General features: G+C 38.7%; 2 protein-coding genes across 2 annotated transcripts; one reads left to right on the top strand and one right to left on the bottom strand.

Annotated features, from left to right (window-relative positions):
- Positions 1-7,834: 7,834 nt before the first annotated feature.
- On the top strand, positions 7,835-8,715 carry LOC103449454 (germin-like protein subfamily 3 member 2). The gene has a single exon (XM_008388776.3). The coding sequence runs from the start codon at positions 7,871-7,873 to the stop codon at positions 8,531-8,533; it is 663 nt and encodes a 220-aa protein (XP_008386998.1). The 5' UTR covers positions 7,835-7,870; the 3' UTR covers positions 8,534-8,715.
- Positions 8,716-8,804: 89 nt separating this feature from the next.
- Positions 8,805-13,115, bottom strand: LOC103449455 (uncharacterized). Its single transcript, XM_008388777.4, has 5 exons — positions 12,854-13,115; positions 11,336-11,598; positions 11,048-11,259; positions 10,681-10,945; positions 8,805-9,382 (listed from the first exon to the last, which is right to left on the bottom strand). Exons 1-5 carry the CDS (start codon positions 12,945-12,947, stop codon positions 9,089-9,091), a joined length of 1,128 nt encoding a protein of 375 aa, XP_008386999.1. The 5' UTR covers positions 12,948-13,115; the 3' UTR covers positions 8,805-9,088.
- Between the last annotated feature and the right edge of the window lie 8,351 nt (positions 13,116-21,466).

Here is a 21,466-nt window from a genome sequence, read left to right as displayed (position 1 = left end):
ATGGAAGTAGTGGAAGTTATGGTGAGGAGAAGGATAAATATTATGTGCCTACAAGAAACTAAGTGGGTTGGTAGTAAGGCAAAGGATCTAGAAAACTCAGGGTTTAAACTTTGGTATTCGGGCACAAATAGAACGAGAAACGGTGTTGGCATCATCGTGGACAAGACCTTGACACAAGATGTTGTAGATGTCAAGAGGGTAGGAGATAGAATCATGGCAATCAAGATTGTAATAGGACAAGAACTTATCAATGTGATTAGTGCGTACGCACCTCAAGTAGGGTTGGATAAGAGTTCGAAGGAGAAATTTTGGGAAGACCTTGGAGACTTGGTGCAAGGAATTGTTCAGACGGAGAAGTTATTTATAGGAGGAGATTTAAATGGACACGTGGGCAGGGAGACAGGCAACTATGGAGGTTTCCATGGTGGCCATGGTTTTGGGGAGAGAAACGAGGATGGGGAAGCTATCTTGGATTTTGCAATGGCATATGATCTCTTCTTAGCCAACACCTTCTTTAAGAAGAGAGAAGAACATGTGACCACCTACAAGAGTGGGTCGTCAAAAACACAAATAGATTTTCTCCTAATGAGGAAAGGAGATCGTATAACTTGTAAGGATTGCAAAGTTATACCAGGAGAGAGCGTGGCTAATCAACATCGCTTGTTGGTGATGGATGTACATATCAAAAGAGTGAGACAAAAGAACAAAACTTGGAAGTGCCCAAGGACTAGATGGTGGAATCTAAAAGAAGAAAAACAAGTCATTTTCAAAGAGAAAGTAATCACCCAGTGTGTGTGGGATAGAGAGAGAGAAGCTAGCCAAATGTGGGATTCCATGGCTAGTTGTATTCGAAAAGTAGCAAAAGAGGTATTAGGAGAGTCCAAAGGTTTTGCCCCACACCAAAAGGAATCTTGGTGGTGGAATGAGGAGGTACAAACAAAGGTGAAGGCTAAGAAGGAATGTTGTAAAGCCTTATACAAGGATAGGACCGATGAAAATGGTGAAAGGTATAGAAAAGCGAAGCAAGAAGCGAAGAAAGCTGTGAGAGAAGCTAAGTTAGCGGCTTATGACGATATGTATAAGCAACTAGATACCAAAGAAGGAGAGTTGGATATCTATAAATTAGCTAGAGCAAGGGAAAAGAAGACAAAGGACTTAAACCAAGTGAGGTGCATCAAGGATGAGGATGGAAAGGTTCTTGCTACAGAGAATGCGGTTAAAGACAGATGGAAAGGTTATTTTCATAATCTTTTCAATGAAGGACATGAAAGGAGTGCTTCTTTAGGGGAGTTGAGTAACTCAGAAGAGTGTAGAAATTACTCTTTTTATCGTAGAATCCGGAAGGAAGAAGTGGTTGTAGCTTTGAAGAAGATGAAGCATAGAAAAGCAGTAGGCCCAGACAATATACCAATCGAAGTGTGGAAAGTTTTGGGAGAGACAGGTATAACATGGCTCACTGACCTTTTCAATAGGATTTTGAAAACGAAGAAGATGCCAAATGAGTGGCGAACGAGCACTTTGGTGCCTATCTACAAGAATAAGGGTGACGTACAAAATTGCATGAACTATAGGGGTATTAAGCTAATGAGTCATACAATGAAGCTCTGGGAGAGAGTCATTGAACATAGATTGAGGCAAGAGACACGGGTTTCGGACAACCAATTTGGGTTCATGCCAGGGCGCTCAACCATGGAGGCAATCTATCTCTTACGAAGATTGATGGAAAGATATAGAGATGGGAAAAAGGATTTACACATGGTCTTTATAGATTTGGAAAAAGCGTATGATAGGGTCCCAAGAGACATTCTTTGGAGGATTTTAGAGAAGAAAGGAGTACGAGTAGCATATATCCAAGCTATAAAGGATATGTATGAAGGAGCAAAGACTGCCGTAAGAACTCATGAAGGACAAACCGAAAGCTTTCCCATAACTGTAGGATTACATCAAGGCTCATCCTTAAGTCCTTACCTTTTTGCGTTGGTAATGGATGAGTTAACAGGACATATTCAAGATGATATTCCTTGGTGTATGCTTTTCGCAGACGATATAGTGTTGATAGAGGAAACTCAGGAAGGGGTAAATGCAAAGCTTAACCTTTGGAGAGAAGTGTTGGAATCTAAAGGTCTTCGCCTAAGCCGATCAAAGACAGAATATATGGAGTGCAAGTTCAGTGCAAATGGAGGCCAAAACGAGTTAGGGGTGAGGATCGGAGATCAAGAAATACCAAAGAGCGACCGTTTTCGTTACCTAGGATCTATCTTGCAAAAGAACGGAGAATTAGATGGAGATCTCAACCATAGAATACAAGCTGGATGGATGAAGTGGAAGAGTGCATCCGGCGTGTTGTGTGACCGCCGTATGCCACTGAAGCTCAAGGGAAAATTTTATAGGACGGCAATAAGGCCAGCGATGCTGTATGGCACAGAATGTTGGGCGGTGAAGCATCAACACATACACAAAATGGGTGTAGCGGAGATGAGGATGCTTCGTTGGATGTGTGGGCACACGAGAAAGGATAAGATTAAGAATGAGGATATCCGGGGTAAAGTAGGAGTAGCCGAAATTGAAGGCAAGATGAGAGAAAATCGGTTACGGTGGTTTGGACATGTGCAACGAAGGCCTACTGACGCTCCGATTAGAAGATGCGACTATGGGACAGAGGTTCAGGGCCGAAGGGGTAGAGGAAGACCTAGGAAAACTTTGGAAGAGACTCTAAGAAAAGACTTAGAGTACTTGGATCTAACGAAGGACATGACACAGGACCGAGCACAATGGCGTTCTAAGATTCATATAGCCGATCCCACTCAGTGACTTGGATTTTCCAAGTCTCCAATCGAGAAGTTTTCCTCACTCGGGAAATTAAGGGAACACTACCCCAACCTACATGCTCCACTCAGAAAGCTTCAACATACAAGCTTCAACAAAAGAAAATTCAAAGAACTTAGCGAAGAAGGTTTTGGTGTATTTAACACAATACGTTGAAATGAAGGAAAACTTATTTATTGATATCCCCGATAAGCTACAAATGTGTACATATACATGAGTCAAAATAAACAAACAAGAGGGAGCCTTCACAAGGGTTGCTTAGGAGAAGTCTCAGCAGTCGGTAGAGCCCCAGAAAGAGAAGGCACCGGAGGGGGATCATTCGGAACCTCAGTACTGGACAGAACCCTAGAAGGAGGAGGCATCAGAGGTTGATTATTTGGAGCTTCATTACGCGGTACAGCCCCAGAAGACGAAGGCAATAAATGCCTTTGGAACAAACCCACAAATCTCTGATGATCAAGTAAAACCTGACCATCAGTTTCCTTCATCTGGTCAAGCTTCCTCTTCAAGTTTGTAGCATAGTCATGTGCGAGCCGGTGCAACTGTTTATTCTCATGCTTGAGCCCTCTAATCTCCTGTTTGAGACTCATCACCTCAGCCGCCAATGATTTAACTTGGCGGGTTCGAGCAAATAGGCGTTGGGCCATATTAGACACAGAACCTGCACACTGAACACTGAGAGCCAGCGAATCCTTAACAGCTAACTCATCAGACCGTTTGGAAAGTAGTCTGTTATCTTTGGGAGTGAGAAGGTTCCTGGCCACCACCGCAGCAGTCATATCATTCTTCATCACGGAATCCCCAACGGTAAGAGGACCAGTAGGGGAGACGAAGGATGGGCGCCATATGTTGTCTGGAGAAGGCGGGGCTGCCTCTTCAACAAGGTTCAAGTCAAAACGACGGTCGGAGGGGCCAGACATTTTCAAAGGTGTTGAAGAGAGAAGAGGTTGGACAAATCAAGATCTTAGAAGTGCAAGAATGGAGCTTCTACTGGTGGAGATTCAAGTGTGCTTTGGAACTTAATGCCAGCCCCTATAAAAACCTGCACTCGACGGATCTTCAGAAATCGAAGAGGCGCCTGCTCAGAAATCGAAGAGGCGTTTGCTTTCTCAAAAGCTGGGCTGCTTAGAGACCACGAGGGTTGATCTCAGAAATCGAAGAGGCGTTTGCTTTCTCAAAAATTAGGCTGCTCAAAGACCACGAAGGCCGATCTCAGAAATCGAAGAGGCGCTCGCTTTCTCAAAAGCTGGGCTCCTCAGAGACCACGAGGGCCGATCTCAGAAATCGAAGAGGCACCTACTTTTCCAGCCTTGTCAGCACCTGTCACACGCACACTCAACTTTGCGGAAATTATGGGCATTCTATCGAAGACTTCTGAGGAAGTAGAAAACACATGAATCTTACTGTTCAATCACCCACTTCCCACACGCAACACTAGCTCATGGGTACCACAGATAACTTTGCCAAAGTTCTCTGCCAAAATTGAGCACGTAAAGCTTGCAGCTCCCACTACATCGCTCTGACCAAGAAAGGTAAAAGAATAGCAAAGAAACAGCACTAACAAAGTTTAGACCCATAAATTTTGAAGGTCTAGCTACCATATTATTACCCACAAGGGTAAAGGAACAGTACCACTGCTGGATAATTGGAAAGTCCCTGTGTGTCAACCTCTGTGCTTCGTGGCAAGGTAGACTAGTAAACATGCTCAACCTTTACTCACACTCGAGAAAACACTACCAATAAGATTGCTTGCTCCAAAATCGAAGAGGCACCGTCCTCCGAATCTCGAGAGCCAGACTCCCAACATGACTACTTTCTCAAAAATCGAAGAGAGGGTAAAGGAACAGTACCATTGCTGGATAATTGGAAAATCCCTGTGTGTCAACCTCTGTGCTTCGTGGCAAGGTAGACTAGCAAACATGCCCAACCTTTACTCACATTCGAGAAAACACTCCCAACAAGATTGCTTGCTCCAAAATCGAAGAGGCACCGCCCTCCGAATCTCGAGAGCCAGACTCCCAACATGATTACTTTCTCAAAAATCGAAGTGACACTGCTCCCCGAATCTCGAGAGCCAGACCCCCATCATGATTGCTTTCTTAAAAATCGAAGATGCATCGTTCTCCGAATCAATCGAAGAGACGCTCGCTTTCTCAAAAGCTGAGCTGCTCAGAGACCACGAGGGCCGATCTCAGAAATCGAAGAGGCACCTACTTTTCTAGCCTTGTCAGCACCTGTCACACGCACACTCAGCTTTGCGGAAATTATGGGCATTCTGTCGAAGACTTCTCGAGAGCACAGACCACTTTTTCAAAGTGCTCTGACAGAGTTAAAACATGTGAAGCTGGCAGCTCCCACTACTGTGCTATGACCAAGCAGGGTAAAGGAATAGCATTACTACTTGTTGTTAGGGAGACTCCTATATATGTCGACCTCCATCCCCAACGGACAGGCAGACCTGCAAAAATGTTCAACCCTTCCTCATATTTGAGAGGGCACTCCCAACGAAGCCTTTCGAAATATTCAGCTTTCTTTCCCCCCGATAATACCTTTGCAAACAAGCTATACTAGAGCAAGAATATCTCATATCATCAGGGTTAAAAGCAAGAGTATCCCATATCATGCTTTTTCCCTGTCTTTTCCTTTGGCCTTGTTGTTCCCTGCAAGACAAGGAGAAAGAGAGCAATCAGTCAGCACTTGGAATCAAGCTTCCAGCCAGGAACTGACTGCCTGGAACCCCTTACCTGATTACTTACCTGGCATTGCTCTCGAGTACTCATCTTCAACATCTTATGTTTCCAGGGAAGATACCGCATCTGCTTGAGGAACAGATAGGGCAAGTGCGAAGGATACAAGGAAGCATGTGGAGACAAGCGTAACAGCACACGTGCCGATACATCCATTACTCTGTCAAAAGCAAAAGTATCCCATATCAGCAGGGTCGAACGTACTCTAGATTTGATGGACTTGTTTTGACCCTCAAATTCTTCAGTCGGCTCTGGAGGAAACCAGAAAACCCTCCAGCTCAGTTCAAGAATAAGCCTGTGGAAAGTTACTTCTTCAAAAGCAAAAGTATCCCATATCATCTCTTCTCATCTTTCTTCTCTTTATCCTTCATGCTGCTGCAAGATGGGGAGAAGGTGAACAATCAGCCGGAGCTCTGATTGCTTACCTTGTCTGTCACCTCTTTCAGCAGATCCCCTAGCTCGGCGACTTGGGAGACTCCTACTACATGGTTTGTATCGCGCTTGACCAAGCCTGAAACTACAAGTAAGCTTCAAGTGAAATTGATACATTACCTTGTGCATCTCCACCAGTTAAAGATACCACCCCTGGATGGAGGAAGAGTACTTCCAGAGAAGATGCCACATCTACCTATGAGACAGATAAGGCAAGTCAAGACGATACCACACTCCGATACTTAGAAGTTTCGTGATTACGAGATCATTCTCTCACAATATTTCCTAATGTCATTTGTACTAAATCATTCACTTGTACTCACTAAAGGAGAGCTTGAACCTATGTACTTGTGTAAACCCTTCACAATTAATGAGAACTCTTCTATTCCGTGGACGTAGCCAATCTGGGTGAACCACGTACATCTTGTGTTTGCTTTCCTATCTCTATTCATTTATATACTTATCCACACTAATGACCGGAGCAATCTAGCGAAGATCACAAAAAGCGACCGTTTTTGCTGCCTAGGATCTATCTTGCAAGAGAACGGGGAATTAGATGGAGATCTCAACCATAGAATACGACCTGGACGGATGAAGTGTAAGAGTGCATCCGGCGTGTTATGTGACCGTCGTAGGCCACTGAAGCTCAAGGGAAAATTTTATAGGACGACAATAAGGCCAACGATGTTGTATGGCACAGAATGTTGGACGGTGAAGCATCAACACGTACACAAAATGGGTGTAGCGGAGATGAGGATGCTTCGTGGGATGTGTGGGCACACGAGAAAGGATAAGATTGGACATGAGGATATCCGAGGTAAAGTAGGAGTAGCCGAAATTGAAGGAAAGATGAGAGAAAATCGGTTCCGGTGATTTGGACATGGGCAAAGAAGGCCGACTGACGCTCCGGTTCGAAGATGTGACTACGGGACAGAGGTTCAGGGCCGAAGGGGTAGAGGAAGACCTAGGAAAACTTTAGAAGAGACTCTAAGAAAAGACTTAGAGTACTTGGATCGAACGGAGGACATGACACAAAACCGAGCGCAATGGCGTTCTAGGATTCATATAGCCGACCCCACTTAGTGGGAAAAGGCTTTGTTGTTGTTGTTGTTGTTGTATTAAAACTTAAAGTTTTCAGGCCATTTTCATTAGTTTTCCTTTAAATATATCGTTGTATAACTATAATATATATGTGTGTGTGTGTAACTATAACATTTTTACATGTGTGTGTGTGTATCTCGTTGTATTACAATAATATATATGTGTGTTTATAACTGTAACATTTTTATCTTATACTGTAGCGAGGTTTGTAACCAAGTAACCGTATATTCTTTGTTGCAGGTGGTGGAATAGCAACCCTTCTAAGCAGTTACTTACTGTTCTGGCACATGATGCAAATAGTAGTCAGCTTCCCTTCACTCACAAGCAAAGAAAATTACCTTATGATTCATACATAGCTTTATCAAATCCATTCATTTTTCTTGGCCACATGCAAATCATGAAATACACAAAATGCAGGCGCCGGCAGGTATTGTGTCACGCGCAGAGCATCGAAGAAGAAGTAATCATCCATCATAATGTTATCCTCCACATTGTATTTCTCATACTATGTATATATGATCCTTGCAATATAATTCTTTACTTTGGAATTATAAATGTAGGGACCAATCTGCAAAAGAGAGGCATCAGTAGGGGACCAAATTAGATTATTGTGTTGTAATTTGTATCCCACATCCATAAGGTTGTTAATTAAATATAATCTCATCATTAAGGAAGCTCATAATTCACATGTACACCCCTATATATATACACAGACATATATGTGGGTACATATATTGTTCTAATCCGGTTGAATAGCCAAGAAAATGTCTTCCAATATCACAATTTTGCTTGTTATTTTTGCCCTCCTATGTGATGTTATGGCTTCCGATCCTGACCCGATTCAAGACTACTGCATACCGAACCCGAAATTTGGTGCCATAAGAACACCTCTTCACACCATCCTCCCATGCAAGAACTCGTCCGAGGCCACCACCGATGACTTCATCTTCTCTGGGATGAAGGTGGCCGGAAACTTCAGCGACATGGGTATCGCAGCCATCGCAGTGAACCCAACAGTCTTCCCGGGGATCAACACGCTCGGGATGTCATTCGTACGAGCTGACCTCATAGTTGGTGGAATCAATCCACCACATTTCCACCCTAGAGCCACAGAGATATCCCACGTAGTGAAGGGGAGTGTTTATTCAGGGTTCGTTGATTCAACCAATAGGGTTTTTGCTAGGGTTATTGAGCAAGGGGAGGTCATGGTGTTCCCTAGGGGTCTAGTGCACTTCCAAATGAATGTTGGCAAGAAGCCTGCTACAATTTTTGGTAGCTTCAACAGCCAAAACCCAGGAAGTCAAAGGATCCCCTCTGCCATTTTCGGGTCGGGGATAAACGATGAGCTCTTGGAGAAGGCATTTGGATTGAGTCCTAAGCAGATTGGAACGATGAGAAGAAGATTTGATCCAAAAAGTATGAGTTAGAAAGCGGGATTGAAGGGGCAATTGCTTTAGTTGAGTTGTGTTCTACGTTGATTTGCCCTATAACTGTGGAGGAGCGTTGTTAGTTATTGTATCTTGTATCAATACGGTACTTCAATCTTATTGTTTCTTGTATCGATACAGTACTTAAATGAAATTTCTGGTGCAAGAAGTTTGTAGTTCAATTAGCTAAGAGTTTTCGCCTCTTCACTTCAAGTCCTAGTTCGATTTCCGCCTCCCTGCTATCATTTGTATCAACAAAAGGAAAAAGAAATTACCTGGTGCAAAGTTTTCATTAATCTCGCTTCGAATAGCTCCACATCCAAACGTACCAAGCAACAATCCTAGTTTCACACAATTATTTCTCAAATCCAACTTTCAAAATTCAATCCCTAAGAAGCAACTGCATTATGATGCAACAATCTATAAACAGAGTTGGCCGGTACAAGATCTATCATACATACCAAACTGACTAACTGAAATTCAGTAACTCCGTATTGGAGAAATGCACAGAAAAGTTCACCCCGAGGTAGCTCGTTACGTAAGAGGAAATGTTTACTATCCGTCGGTTAAAAGTGCCTTGACAATGGTCTCGCACATCCCATCAGCAAGTGGCAACAAATGTCCAGCACCTGGTATCTCATGATAGTGGATCCATGGAAGCTGTTCAGCAATGTAGCGTTGCAGTAAAACGGGTACCATGCGATCTTCATCTCCATGCCACACGTGGACAGAAGCTTCATTGTTAGGGAATGGGTTTTCCAGTTCCAGAGGACTGAATTCCCAGGTCCCAAATCCAACATTCATGTCACGGTAAATGGACTCAAATTCTCCCTGCTGTCGTACCTGTCCCTGAGGAATCCAAATTGGAAAAAAAAGAAAAGAAAAAAAAGAATGTCATTATGCACATATTGGTAGAAATCCAATTCTACCATAAGTGAGAAGAAAAACTATACAGATAAGGTAGAGATTCAATTCTAGGGAACGGGAAAACAAAGCTTCAAAGTTCTCTCATTGTTCCACGACGAAAAGAAAAGAAAAAGTTATCATAAATCACTAGGTGCTAGATTGATGCCCTACAAGTCATACGTTCACACAGCTCTATTGAAACGATTCAACTCTAGGTAACCGTAATGCAAAGCTTTAAAGTTCTCTCATCGCTACTCCCTTATGGGAAAGAAAAAGTTAAATCTAGATTTCCCTAGGTAACAAACACCTAAAGTCATGTTTGTACAGTTCCACTGAAATGCTAGGACTAAACAACTCTTAAGAATAACAGGCAGGCTTGCAGAAATCTCAATTGCTCCAGTATAGGCTTTACAGTTCATTTGTGGGATCACGAAAGCTTTATTCTTTAGTATAAGCAGCACTCAATCAGTATCACCAGCATAATTAACCAAGTAATACCTCTGCCCGCATGCGAGAGGTCTCAAATTCAATAATGGGTGAGGAATTACCAATTAAAAACATGCTATTGAACTAACGGCTGAAAACAGGGATGTATGTAGGTTTACTTCAAAATAGATCAAGGGTATTAACTATTAACTACATCCGCAGCTTAAGCGATTCAACTTTACTTAACTCAGCATAAAATCAAGATAAAGATCGTACCCAGTGCACAAGGCTCCCGCTTTACGCAGGGTCTGGGAGAGGTGAATGTCGGCTAGCCTTACCCCCATTTATGGAGAGGCTGCTCCCAAGTCTCGAACCCGAGACCTACCGCTCATGGGCGAAGGCACTTGCCATCGCACCAAGTGCGACCTCTTCAGCATAAAATCAAGATGGAAAGAAAAAAAAAAAAGAATATACAGAAAATAATCTTCAAAACGTGACCACACAGATTACAATAATGGTTTTAATAATCAAACTAGCCTAATCTTTTGTTGAAAAAGTAGACTAATTTTCAAGAACTAAAAAGGTCGTACCCAGTGCACAAGGCTCCCGCTTTACGCAGGGTCTGGGAGAGGTGAACTTTTCTGTGCATTTCTCTACCTACCACAGACACCTTACGAATCAAACTAATTTTGAAATTTTGAAGCCTATTCAGTATATGTAGCATATCAATTTAGTTAACTACACTACGAATTGGTGTCATTAAATTTAAAAAAATAAAATCTAATTCTAAGGATTCCAAAATATGGAGTACATACCGCATATGGTTCTCTTTTTTGAAGCTTGGGCAGGATTTCTTTGTCTTGGTCAGAAAGACAATCTATACTTCGAGCCAGAACACTTGAACCAGGAAACCATTTTTGAGTGTTCCAGAAGTATGTAAGCCAAGGGGTGTAGTGAGACACACGAACTGCCCACTGGTCTGACTGAAGCTGTTGGGAGTAAGCTTGACTAGATAGATTTGAAGGAATACCAGTCCACCAGTAGTTTACCGCTGGAGCTACCAGTGCTGCTCCTGCGATCCTGTTACCATTCACACCTAGCATAAGTTAAAAGATTTCTCCTTTCTAACACACAAACATACATACAAAACATGTTCACTTCCATTCCCGTAAAGTACTATACCTGTGAGGGATATATTTGAGGCAGCTCCAAATCACCTGTCCACCCATGGAGAAACCAATTACATAAAATCTGTGTCCTAAACCCAATTGATCAGCCAGCTCCTCTATATCTGTAGCCATACTCTTCACCGTTCGCTTTGGATTAGGATCACTTTCTCCATAACCAGGTCTGTCAAAAGACACAACGTAGATCCCCAAGTCTTTCACGGTTTCCTGGGTGAATTCACCATAGGTTAAAACGATATTACAGGAAACACTAGACATGCTAAACAAACCATAAGATAGATACCGGAGACAGGAAGTTGGGAATGACAGCATCATGCCTGCAACTATCAATACCATGGAGATAAACTATTTTATGCTGCGCATTATCTTTTGGGACTCCATGCTCTTGGTAGGCTAAATGCCTTCCATCCCTAAGTTTTATTCTTGGTCCTGTAACAGGAGGCCCATCAGGAGAGCCACATATCTTTGATGGAGGAGGTTGGATTGCCTGATATGCCCATGCCGAAAGTCCAATAACCAACGCTACTAGTGTTGTCTTAAAAATCCCTGAAATTTTTTAGGGTTTCATTGAATCACAATACAAAGATTGGAAGAAATAGCTCCAGAAACTTTCTAAAAAAAATCTTTCAGCAAAAAGAAAGAAAGCACCAACTTATTCAAGTTCATACTTTGTGCATAAATTCTAATACCAAAGACATATATATTCTGCATCAGATGCATTTAGAGCAATCCTTATTGACAGTTTACAACAAATGAAAGAAAATGTAAAAACTATCACAGAAAAGGTTCTACAGTTGTACTGAATGCTTAGAAATTCCTTGTGAGTCACAGACATGCCCTATCGAAACAAAATAAAGAGTCCCAGTCCCTGATCATCGAAGTAACTTTCGAATCAAGCAGCAAGTTTGTATTTTGATATTCCATAAACCATATAGGTCATCATATTTGAGAGTATGATATATAACGGCGAAATTAAACATGGATTAAAAAATGAACATGCAATCAGCACAATGCCTTCAAAGACTTGTCAGCTTTCTGCTTATTACAAATATCTGATATCTAGCAGCGGTTATTTCAACCTCATTGTAGGGTTGGGCATTGGGAGGGTTGGTCGGGTTGGACTCCAAATTGTTGGCCAACCCAATAAGCTCGGATTGGCATTGTTGTAGCCCATTGCCACACAAGAAAATAAGAAAATGGGCAAACCAACCCACCCAAACCATTATTAGGCGGGTTGGATAAAATCTCAATGATCAAAATGCTAACACAATTGTATTTTGAAGCATATAAGATATCCATTTGTTAAATGGTTATTATGCAAGTCAACACCACCACTTTTCCACTAATTACTTCTTTTCGGTACAATGAATTGAATCGAATCATGACCTATCCTAGTTCTAACCCAACATATAACAGCCCAAGCTGAAGACACATATTAAACTCTCAACGGTGTCATTAGATTCACTACATGATGCAACAATTAATAAGTTTCAAAATTTTCATATTAAAAAACACAGAACCCTCTGATTAGTCTAGTAATGTACTCGAAAACTCAGCTAACCTAATCACAGATAATGCTTACTTAACTAAAGTTTCAAACTTTATTATAACCAAAATTATGAAAAATTCCGAACAAACTGAATTTTTATATTCCGGTCCAACATTTTCTCATCAAGCAAACAGAAATTGGTACTAACTTACAACAGAACAAGCTACAACGAACAATCGTAATCAATAATGGGAACCCTTAAATAAAACTACAAAAAAATGAAATAAAAAGGGGAAAATAAGGAAAACCCACCCGCCGGAAGCTGGAAGGAGCTGTTTTGCTTGGCTCTTCGGGTGTGAGCTCTCGCCGACGCAGCTGATATCTTCCTGTTCACTCCTCCCGCCATTTTCACCAGCACACGAGATCAATCGGAGATTCAATGGCCAGGGTTTAGTCAAATTGAGAGAGAGAGAGAGATCGGATCGAAGAGTCGTTGACGAGGCTCTGTCTGTCACTCTCTGTGTGTTGTGAGTCGTGACACTCTGTCGCAATTAGTGATGGCCGTATAAAATATTGATGACATTGGAAATATCATTAGTTTAAAAATATAAAAATTTTGATGGAAATATCAGGATATTATCGATATCGATAAAAATTGAATAAAAATTATGAAAATTGTAAGAAAAACTTAGAAATTTTTATTGAAACTTTGGAGAATGTTTATTTAGTCAATTATCTATTAGTTCATCAAAAAATAATTAAAAGGAAATGCATTACATGTGAATTTAATTGATTTAAGTTGATTATACAGCGAGCTGGCAAACACTGTAAGTATAGAAATTATGTAATAATTAATGAAAAAAAGATTAAACACACCATAATTATTTATATATAATGATTTACTACAATATTTTACACTTTATACATTGCATGGTAAGATACTTGAGTGATTTAGTACCACATAAAGTTCCTATAAGGTTCAAAATTTTCACTATCTTCATCATCTCTATGTGTAGAGTAAGTTTATTGTGAAGAATATTCATCAAATGATAAATCTCTAAAATAGTTTTGCATGTAATTGTTAACATGTCACTTATATAAATATAAATATTTGAGCATATTATCACTAAAACATAAGTGATATATGGTGGTTACAGTGTTGGAGGAGTAAAATGGGAGGGGTTTGAATCCCCTTTGTGTTTTTTTTCCCTCCCTTTTTTTTCTTTTTTTTTCTTTTTTTTTCCTTCCTTTACATCGATATTTTCGATATTTTAGCGATATTACACCGATATTTTGACAAAATATTGCTAAAGTGTGAGCGAAATTATCGACATCGATATTTTCCGATATTATCGTCAATATTTGTACGATATGTACATGGATATGTTCCGAAATATCCATGATTCGAGAAAACCGAAATATCCTCGATATTTCGTCGATATTATCGATATTTTAGACTATGGTGATGGGCAACGGATATCGAGGCCGGGTAATTGTCTAAACGGTTATACTCATACCTATAACTGTTTATAAACGGTTAACCATATCCATAACCGTGTACCCATTTAACCGTAACCGTTTAGTACCAGTTTACCCATTTATCATTTTTAAACCCGTTTATCCTTTCTTTTTTACCATTTACTCATTTTTCACCCATCTACTTGTTTTTTTAACAACTTGAAAATTAAAAAAGAAAAATTTGTCATAATTTTCTTTTTCTAACAATTAAACACCATTATAGGTACATTCATTATACATTTCCGCATTTTAATTTTTTTAAGTCCTTATACCATTATAATAATTGAAATAATAGTTTACAGACAATATTTTTAACTGTTAGCAATAAAGGTAATATAAAATTTGATAAGTATTCTTAGGTTATGAAAACTGTTAAAAGACAGTATTCTTGGGTTATTTAACTCAGAATGTAAAATATCAACATAATATATATAATGGACCATGAAATTTAAAGTGGTTAAGGAAAACTATATTATATTAGCTATAGAAATCATGCACTATAGTCAATAGCATTGATCTAAGTTTTGTCCGATAGGGAACATGGTTTGTGTTAATTTTACATATATAAAATAAATGGGTAAATGGTTACCCATTTATAATCGCGGTTAATACCCATAACCGCCCATTTAAATTTCACGGGTAAACGGTTATACCCATAACCGTTTATTTATCTAAACGGTTATCCATAACCGTAACAGTGAAATTTAAATAGGCAGGTAACCACAGTTACCCATAACCGATGGGTATTTGCCCATCCCTAGTTGAAGGAACTAATTTATATTGTTTTTATCTTTAGGCATTTAATACCGAAGTTATGCATACAAGAAGTAAAAAATGGAAATTTCAGGTGTCTAGAGTAATTCTAGTGGAGCACGAGGCTAATTAATTGTACCCATACATATGCATTACAATAAGAAGATGAGATTACAATGGTTTTGGAAATCAAATGGACATGGAATGGTATTCAATGGCTTTGAGGAGAAGACATAATTACAAGTTTTTATTATTTCTGTTTATTTCTCATTTTCTTCAATAAGGACTTAAAAGTCCATTAGAGCTAGGATTAGTGGTCATTTATTTGTTTTTTTTTTTTCTACCTACTTTTGCAATTCTTGCCATGAGGTTTTAAAAGGAGATTCATTCTCCTTTGTTTTTAGTTAGGAAGCCACCAATCCACCAAACAAATAACATTATATTTTTACAAAGTGGGCTGCGGCAAGGAAGGATTTGAGGAAGAGCTACTTTTGAGTTTTTTTTGCTAGAGCTACGATGCAGCTTGATCATGAATGCTTGGTTGTCTTATGGCATTGTTATTATCAAGTTTTTCTTCCTTATTGAGTATCTTTTGCTATTCGTAATACCCTTGATTTTTATTTAGATGCTTAATCACCATCTAGGTTTTAGTTGAGTTGATTTGATACAAGTTAGAGTAGATGTCATACTTAACTTGAGTTTAGCTTCTTGTAATTGATACCATAAACACCTATTTGCAAATGCCATGCAATTAGGGTTTGTATGATTTTCCAACAATTTCCATAGAGCTTAATGTATTCTTACTTGTTTAAATTCATCTAGATGTCATAGAGGGTTAACATGTAATGATACTTTTGATGCAACCAGAGTGATGCCATGACCATTGAATAATTTAGAGAAAATTAATTATCAATATTGGGGAACTACTTGAGCATAATATATTAAGGGAATTAAGTAGAATTGGTTACGATGAATTTGGATGCCCTAGGTATTCTTTTCTTATGTTTTCATTTTATTATTTACATGCATTTTATTTCAAGCTTGATTCAGTTTAATTCAAAATCTCCAATCTTTTTTGTTAAAACTTCTCAATTATAATTTGTTTCAATTTAATTAGTAAGACTTTATAATCAATTCGATCTTTGTGTGACGATATTCGTGCTTAAATGTTATACTGTCATTTTATTCGTATACTTGCGAGCACTAAAATTCAAAACTTAATGAGGTTAATTTTGGTTATCTAATTTTCGCAACAAAGGGCTTTTTAGGATCTTAAAACACTTCACTAAATCCTTTAGAAGAAACAAAGACTACGTGTCTATCTCTTTAAAACAAAGAATGCATGTCTATTGTATATCTATTAAGTGTGAGAAAGGAAAAAAAAAGTTATTTCCTAAAAGAAATCATCCTATATTCCTTTCTAGTGAATAAAATAAGGGTAAATAATAGAAAAGGTCCCTGAACTATACTATAAGTTTAGTTTTCATCCCTCAACTCTTATATTAGTTTCTCTCGTCCTCCAACTTAAGTTTGTGTTGCACGAATCGTCCTTTCCGTCAAGTTTGTTACATTTTCTGTTAAATATGATCACATGCCTTGCACGTGACCTTTTTGTGGTGGGCAAATATGACATTTTGTTGGCCCAAAGGAATCTCACGTGCTATAGGATGGAGAACTCAAAAGTTTTGGGGAAGAGTTCAACTGGAGATTGAGAGCTCAGTTCTAGGGTTTGAGAAATTTGAATAGGAAATTCACTGTTATTGGCTGGGAATGCACTTTCATGATTAATTATTCACATGGCGACAACGTTTCGGTGGTCTGGAGAGCATCCACAATACAGTAAGTCTTTCCTTCATTGTTTAATTTTATATTTCATGGATTTCGTTTGGATTGTTTTTGTCTAAATATGTATTCTGTTATTCACTTTGGCTTTATATGTATGGTGGTACTCTGTCTTTTCGGTCAAATGCATTTATGTGTTGGCCTTATTACTATCTATTTTTCATCATTGCTCCAGCGTCCAGCACACCCAATATGCATATATTGGAGTTTGGTGAGTGTATTTATTGTAAGAATTTGATTTTGGTGAGTGCTCAACCTCACATTGTATATTATATATGGCAGGTGGTCTGGAGCTATGTACTCTTGAACTTAACCATTATGGGTTGGTAGAAAATGGAGTTTATAAAGGTGGCAAGGTATGTTATGTAGACAATTGTGTTGATGACTATTTGTCATTGGTAGATTTACAAAAGATTGGTGTAGAACTTGGCTATAATGTTGACATAACTCAGAAGGTTACAAGTTTGAAAGTGTACTACAAGAAACCTGGTAAGTTTGGTGCAAGTGCATTGATAGAGGTGAAAGATGATAGTTTTATTCCAGGGCTAATTGCTTGCATTCATGGTAATAGAATTGTTCAATTGTATTATCATGATCCAATTGATCTAAACACCATTGGGAGTCAAGCTTTTGAGGTATGGCCAAGTTTGGATTCTGAAAACTATAATGGTGGCACTGATGAATTTAAGGGTCACCAATATTGGCCTTTTATTGATCGCCTAGCCAATGCCGACAATTCAGTAAAGAAGGTCAACACATATGAAGCTGCATATGTTGGTATACATGGTAATATTCAGGAATATAATGAAGATGAAGTAGAAGAGGATAATGAAAATAATGAAAAAGAAGGTGAAAATGAATAAGAGGATGAAGTATTTGTTGACAGTGATTATGGGGTAAGTGACGATGAAGAGCCAATCAATGTTGAAGAGGTAAATGGTGTGGATGCACCAAATGAAGTGTTTGATGTTAATCATCCAAATGAAGTTCTTGATTTTCATCCTCCTAATGAAGCTACAGGGGAGATTTCATCTGATGGTGAAGACATTGATATTCCTTATTCTGGTAGTGATGAAGAGGAAGGTGAACAAAACCTTAATAAATTATCTAAGAAGAGAAAAAGGAAATTACCGAGTTTTAAACAGTGGAGGAGAGACACGGATTTGAGAAATCCAGAATTTCGATTGGGAATGCAATTCGCCAATAAAGCAGAGGTGAAAGAAGCTATAAAGGAGTGGGCTATTATCAACGGACGAGAAGTCAAATTTGTAAAAGATGATAAAATTAGGGTAAGAGCAAAGTGTGTTGGAAATAAGAAAACGAAGTGCCCGTTCACTATATTTGCTTCCATCATAGATTCAGATGAGCCCACTTTTGCAATCAAGACTCTCTGCTTAGATCATCATTGTGGGAGAGTTGGTAAGCTAAAGTTTGCTAATTCAAAGTGGCTAGCTGAAAAGTTTGCTGACAAGATCAAGAAAAATCCTCACTGGAATGTCGGAGCATTTAAGTCGGAGGTATTAGATCAGTACTGTATGAATGTTAGCAGACATCAAATATACAGAGCAAAAAGGTTGTCCAAGTTGATTATTGAAGGTCGCTATAAAGAACAATATGCCAGGTTATGGGACTATGCAAAACAACTAAAGGTGGCTAATAAAGGAAGCACAGTGGTTATAAGCAATAAGATGGAGGGCGATCAACTAGTTTTCCGTAGGATGTACGTGTGCTTAGAAGCTTGTAAGAAAGGTTTTTTGGAGGGGTGTAGACCTGTGATTGGTGTGGATGGTTGCCACTTGAAAGGACCATACACGGGTCAAATTTTAACTGTTGTTGGAGTTGATGGGAATAATGGTATGTTTCCAATTGCTTATGCTATAGTGGAAATTGAAAATAAGAGTTCATGGATTTGGTTCCTTGAACTTTTGAAAGCTGATTTAAATATTGAGAATGAGGTAGCTTGGGTGTTTATAAGTGACAAGCAAAAAGGACTCATTCCTGCCATTCAGAGTGTCCTTCCAACAACTGAGCATAGAATGTGTTGGAGACATCTATATAACAACTTTAAAGCATCGCACCCGGGACTTGCATTGAAGAATACATTGTGGGCCTTAGCAACATCCAATACTATTCCATGGTTTGATGTAGAGATGGAAAAGATGAAACAACAGGATGAAAAAGCTTGGATTTGGATTCAGAAAAGGCCTCCACAAAATTGGAGTAAAGCTTATTTTGCATCGCACTTCAAGTGTGATATTTTGTTGAACAACCTATGTGAATCGTTTAACTCTCGCATTCTAGATGCAAGAGACAAGGCAATATTAACATGCCTTGAGAGAATTATGGTATATATCATGTTAAGGATGGCTAATAGAAGAATTGCAGCTAGGCATTGGAAGCATCCGGTTGGACCTAGGATCTTCAAAATCATTGAGAATAACAAGTTAGGAGCTAGTCAATGCATTCCTATGATGGCTGGGGACAAGAAGTTCTTAGTACAACATATGTATGGGGCTAAGTTTGTTGTGGATCTGAAAGCAAAAACATGCTCTTGCAGAAGATGGGATTTGTGTGGGATCCCATGCCCCCATGCTATTTCTTGCATTTTTTCTACAGATGAAAATATGTATGACTATACACATGATTGCTATAAGCAAGAGGCTTACTTGATTTCATATGATCCCATTGTTCACCCGGTTCCATCTATTGATCAGTGGAAGAAAACTGGTTTGCCTACAATTAGCCCTCCTCCATACAAGAAGCAACCTGGAAGGCCAAAAATGTCAAGAACTAAAGAGGTAGGTGAGGTTCAAGCACCTGCTCCACCCCCTCCAAACCCCATCCCACCAGATTATATTCCACCTCCTGCAAAGCTAAAAAGAATATTTGTAAAGGTAAAGTGTGGAATTTGTGGCCAAGAGGGAGCTCAGGTATATACAATACTTTGCTTCTTTAATTTCTTTTGCTTTGTGAAGCACTATTTCTAATATTTTTACTTTATTTGCTTTGTGTAGGGTTATAGTGATCACTTTCATCAAATCAATGGGCCAAACCCTTCTACAGGGATAGGGAAACCAAAAGGTTGTGGTATAACAAAAGGAAAGGGCAAACAAGCAACACAAAAACCAGTAAGTGTGCTTCTAAAATGATTTGGAATGTATTGGTGACTATAGAAGGATTCGTAATGTATATGATGCATATGATGTCTAGGTTTCAACTGAGAAAGACAAAGAGATCTCATCATCAATTGCAAAAGGAAATGGAGCAAGGACATCATAATCACAACCACGTTTTTAAGAAGAAAAAACAACGGAAATCATGATGGGGATAAAAATTGGGCATGATCAATGGGATAACTGATGTTGTTTTTGTAACTTCTTTTTTGTAGCATAAATCATCTTTTATGTGGTTGTAGAATTGGTACGTATTTTGTATAGTAAACTTTGTATTTTGGTAAGGCTGGTATTTTTATTTTGGTAATGTTGGTACTTTTGATGAAGTTGTTATGTTATCGATATTTTCAGTGAGATCTTTAGCACACTGTGTTGTTTTAGTATTAATCTATTATTATTATTATTAAACTTAGATAACTCTTGAGTTATGCCAAAAAATTGTATAAGATAAACAACTAGTTTATACATCACTAAAAGACGACTCCTTAAGGCAACACTACGTTGTTAACTCATATGATAAACACTTGGATTAAATAGGAAAATTGCATATCACAATTGGACATTTTTTTTTTTGGGGCAAAAGCATATCACAATAAGCTTTTTTTTTGGCGGGAAAATTAATCTAGAAAGGTATATAATTCACATATTGGGAAGCTTAGAATTCATAACTTAAAAAGACCATTATACCCTTAAATTTAACAGAAAATATAACATATTTGACAGAAGGACCAATTGTGCAACACGGAGTTAAGTTGGAGGATACGAGAAACTAATATAAGAGTTCAGGGACGAAAACTAAACATGAGGTAAAGTTCAGGGACCTTTGCTACCACACACCCATAAAATAAAAAGAACTTTAACAAAAAGCTCCAGGTACTGTTCACTTTAACGAAAAACCATATTTTTACATTACAAAGTCAATCATGGTACTATTCACTTTACCCTTTATATTGTCCTTATCTTTAAAACTCAAAGATTTCAAGACATTTTCGTTAGTTTTCCTTAAAAAAAAAGAAAAAAAACGTGATGAGTGCCAAGTTTAGATGCTTATAGTTATTGGGGAATGTGGTTCAAATTGAGTTTTGACGAAAATCGAACTTAATACTTTTCAATTACAAGTGAAGAGAAATATCACTAGACCGTAATACTAAGTGGCAAGGCAAAGTTTAAACGTCTACGAACAATTTTTTGGATATTTTTGTCTTTTTACATGAAAATAAGCTAAAAAGATTCACGAACTATTTTCTCAGCAAAGGGCTTAATGGCCAGGGAAACTCCAAAGCGTATGGAAACTTTGGAAGTTTCTGTCAAGGACATCTCTTTCTTGCTTCAGAAGCTCTCTCCCTTTCGTTAGGCTCTTTTTCATTTTAGTTTTTTTTTTTTTTGGTTAACCTTTTTCTTTTTAGTTTGTGTTATCGTAATCGATATGCAAAACAAGAGTAACGTGAGAAACTGTGTAGGTTTTGCACCTTTTCTCTTTTTTCTATTTGTTTGTCATGTGGCAACAGAAAGTAGCGGTTCAATAATACATAGAGTTAAGTGGGACTCATACTTAATATACATAAGATATTCTACGAAAACGAAATTACAATAAAAAGTAACAAACCTACTCATATGTAATATAGGGGTGGGCAAACAG

This window comes from Malus domestica, chromosome 12 (genome assembly GCF_042453785.1).
Source record: "Malus domestica chromosome 12, GDT2T_hap1".
In the NCBI taxonomy this organism is placed as follows: Eukaryota; Viridiplantae; Streptophyta; class Magnoliopsida; order Rosales; family Rosaceae; genus Malus; species Malus domestica.
The sequence above is the reverse complement of the archived record's forward strand: the minus strand, read 5'-3'. Positions and strand labels throughout refer to the sequence as shown.

What these genes read in the sequence shown, in the direction of transcription:
- LOC103449454 (XM_008388776.3), top strand. Translation starts at nt 7,871, where the DNA reads ATGTCTTCCAATATCACAATTTTGCTTGTTATTTTTGCCCTCCTATGT.
- LOC103449455 (XM_008388777.4), bottom strand. Translation starts at nt 12,947, where the DNA reads ATGGCGGGAGGAGTGAACAGGAAGATATCAGCTGCGTCGGCGAGAGCT. An exon ending in CTCCTTCCAGCTTCCGGCGG is followed by an intron (nt 11,599 to 12,853) that starts GTGGGTTTTCCT and finishes AAAAAATTTCAG; the next exon opens with GGATTTTTAAGACAACACTA. An exon ending in TTCCCAACTTCCTGTCTCCG is followed by an intron (nt 11,260 to 11,335) that starts GTATCTATCTTA and finishes GAATTCACCCAG; the next exon opens with GAAACCGTGAAAGACTTGGG.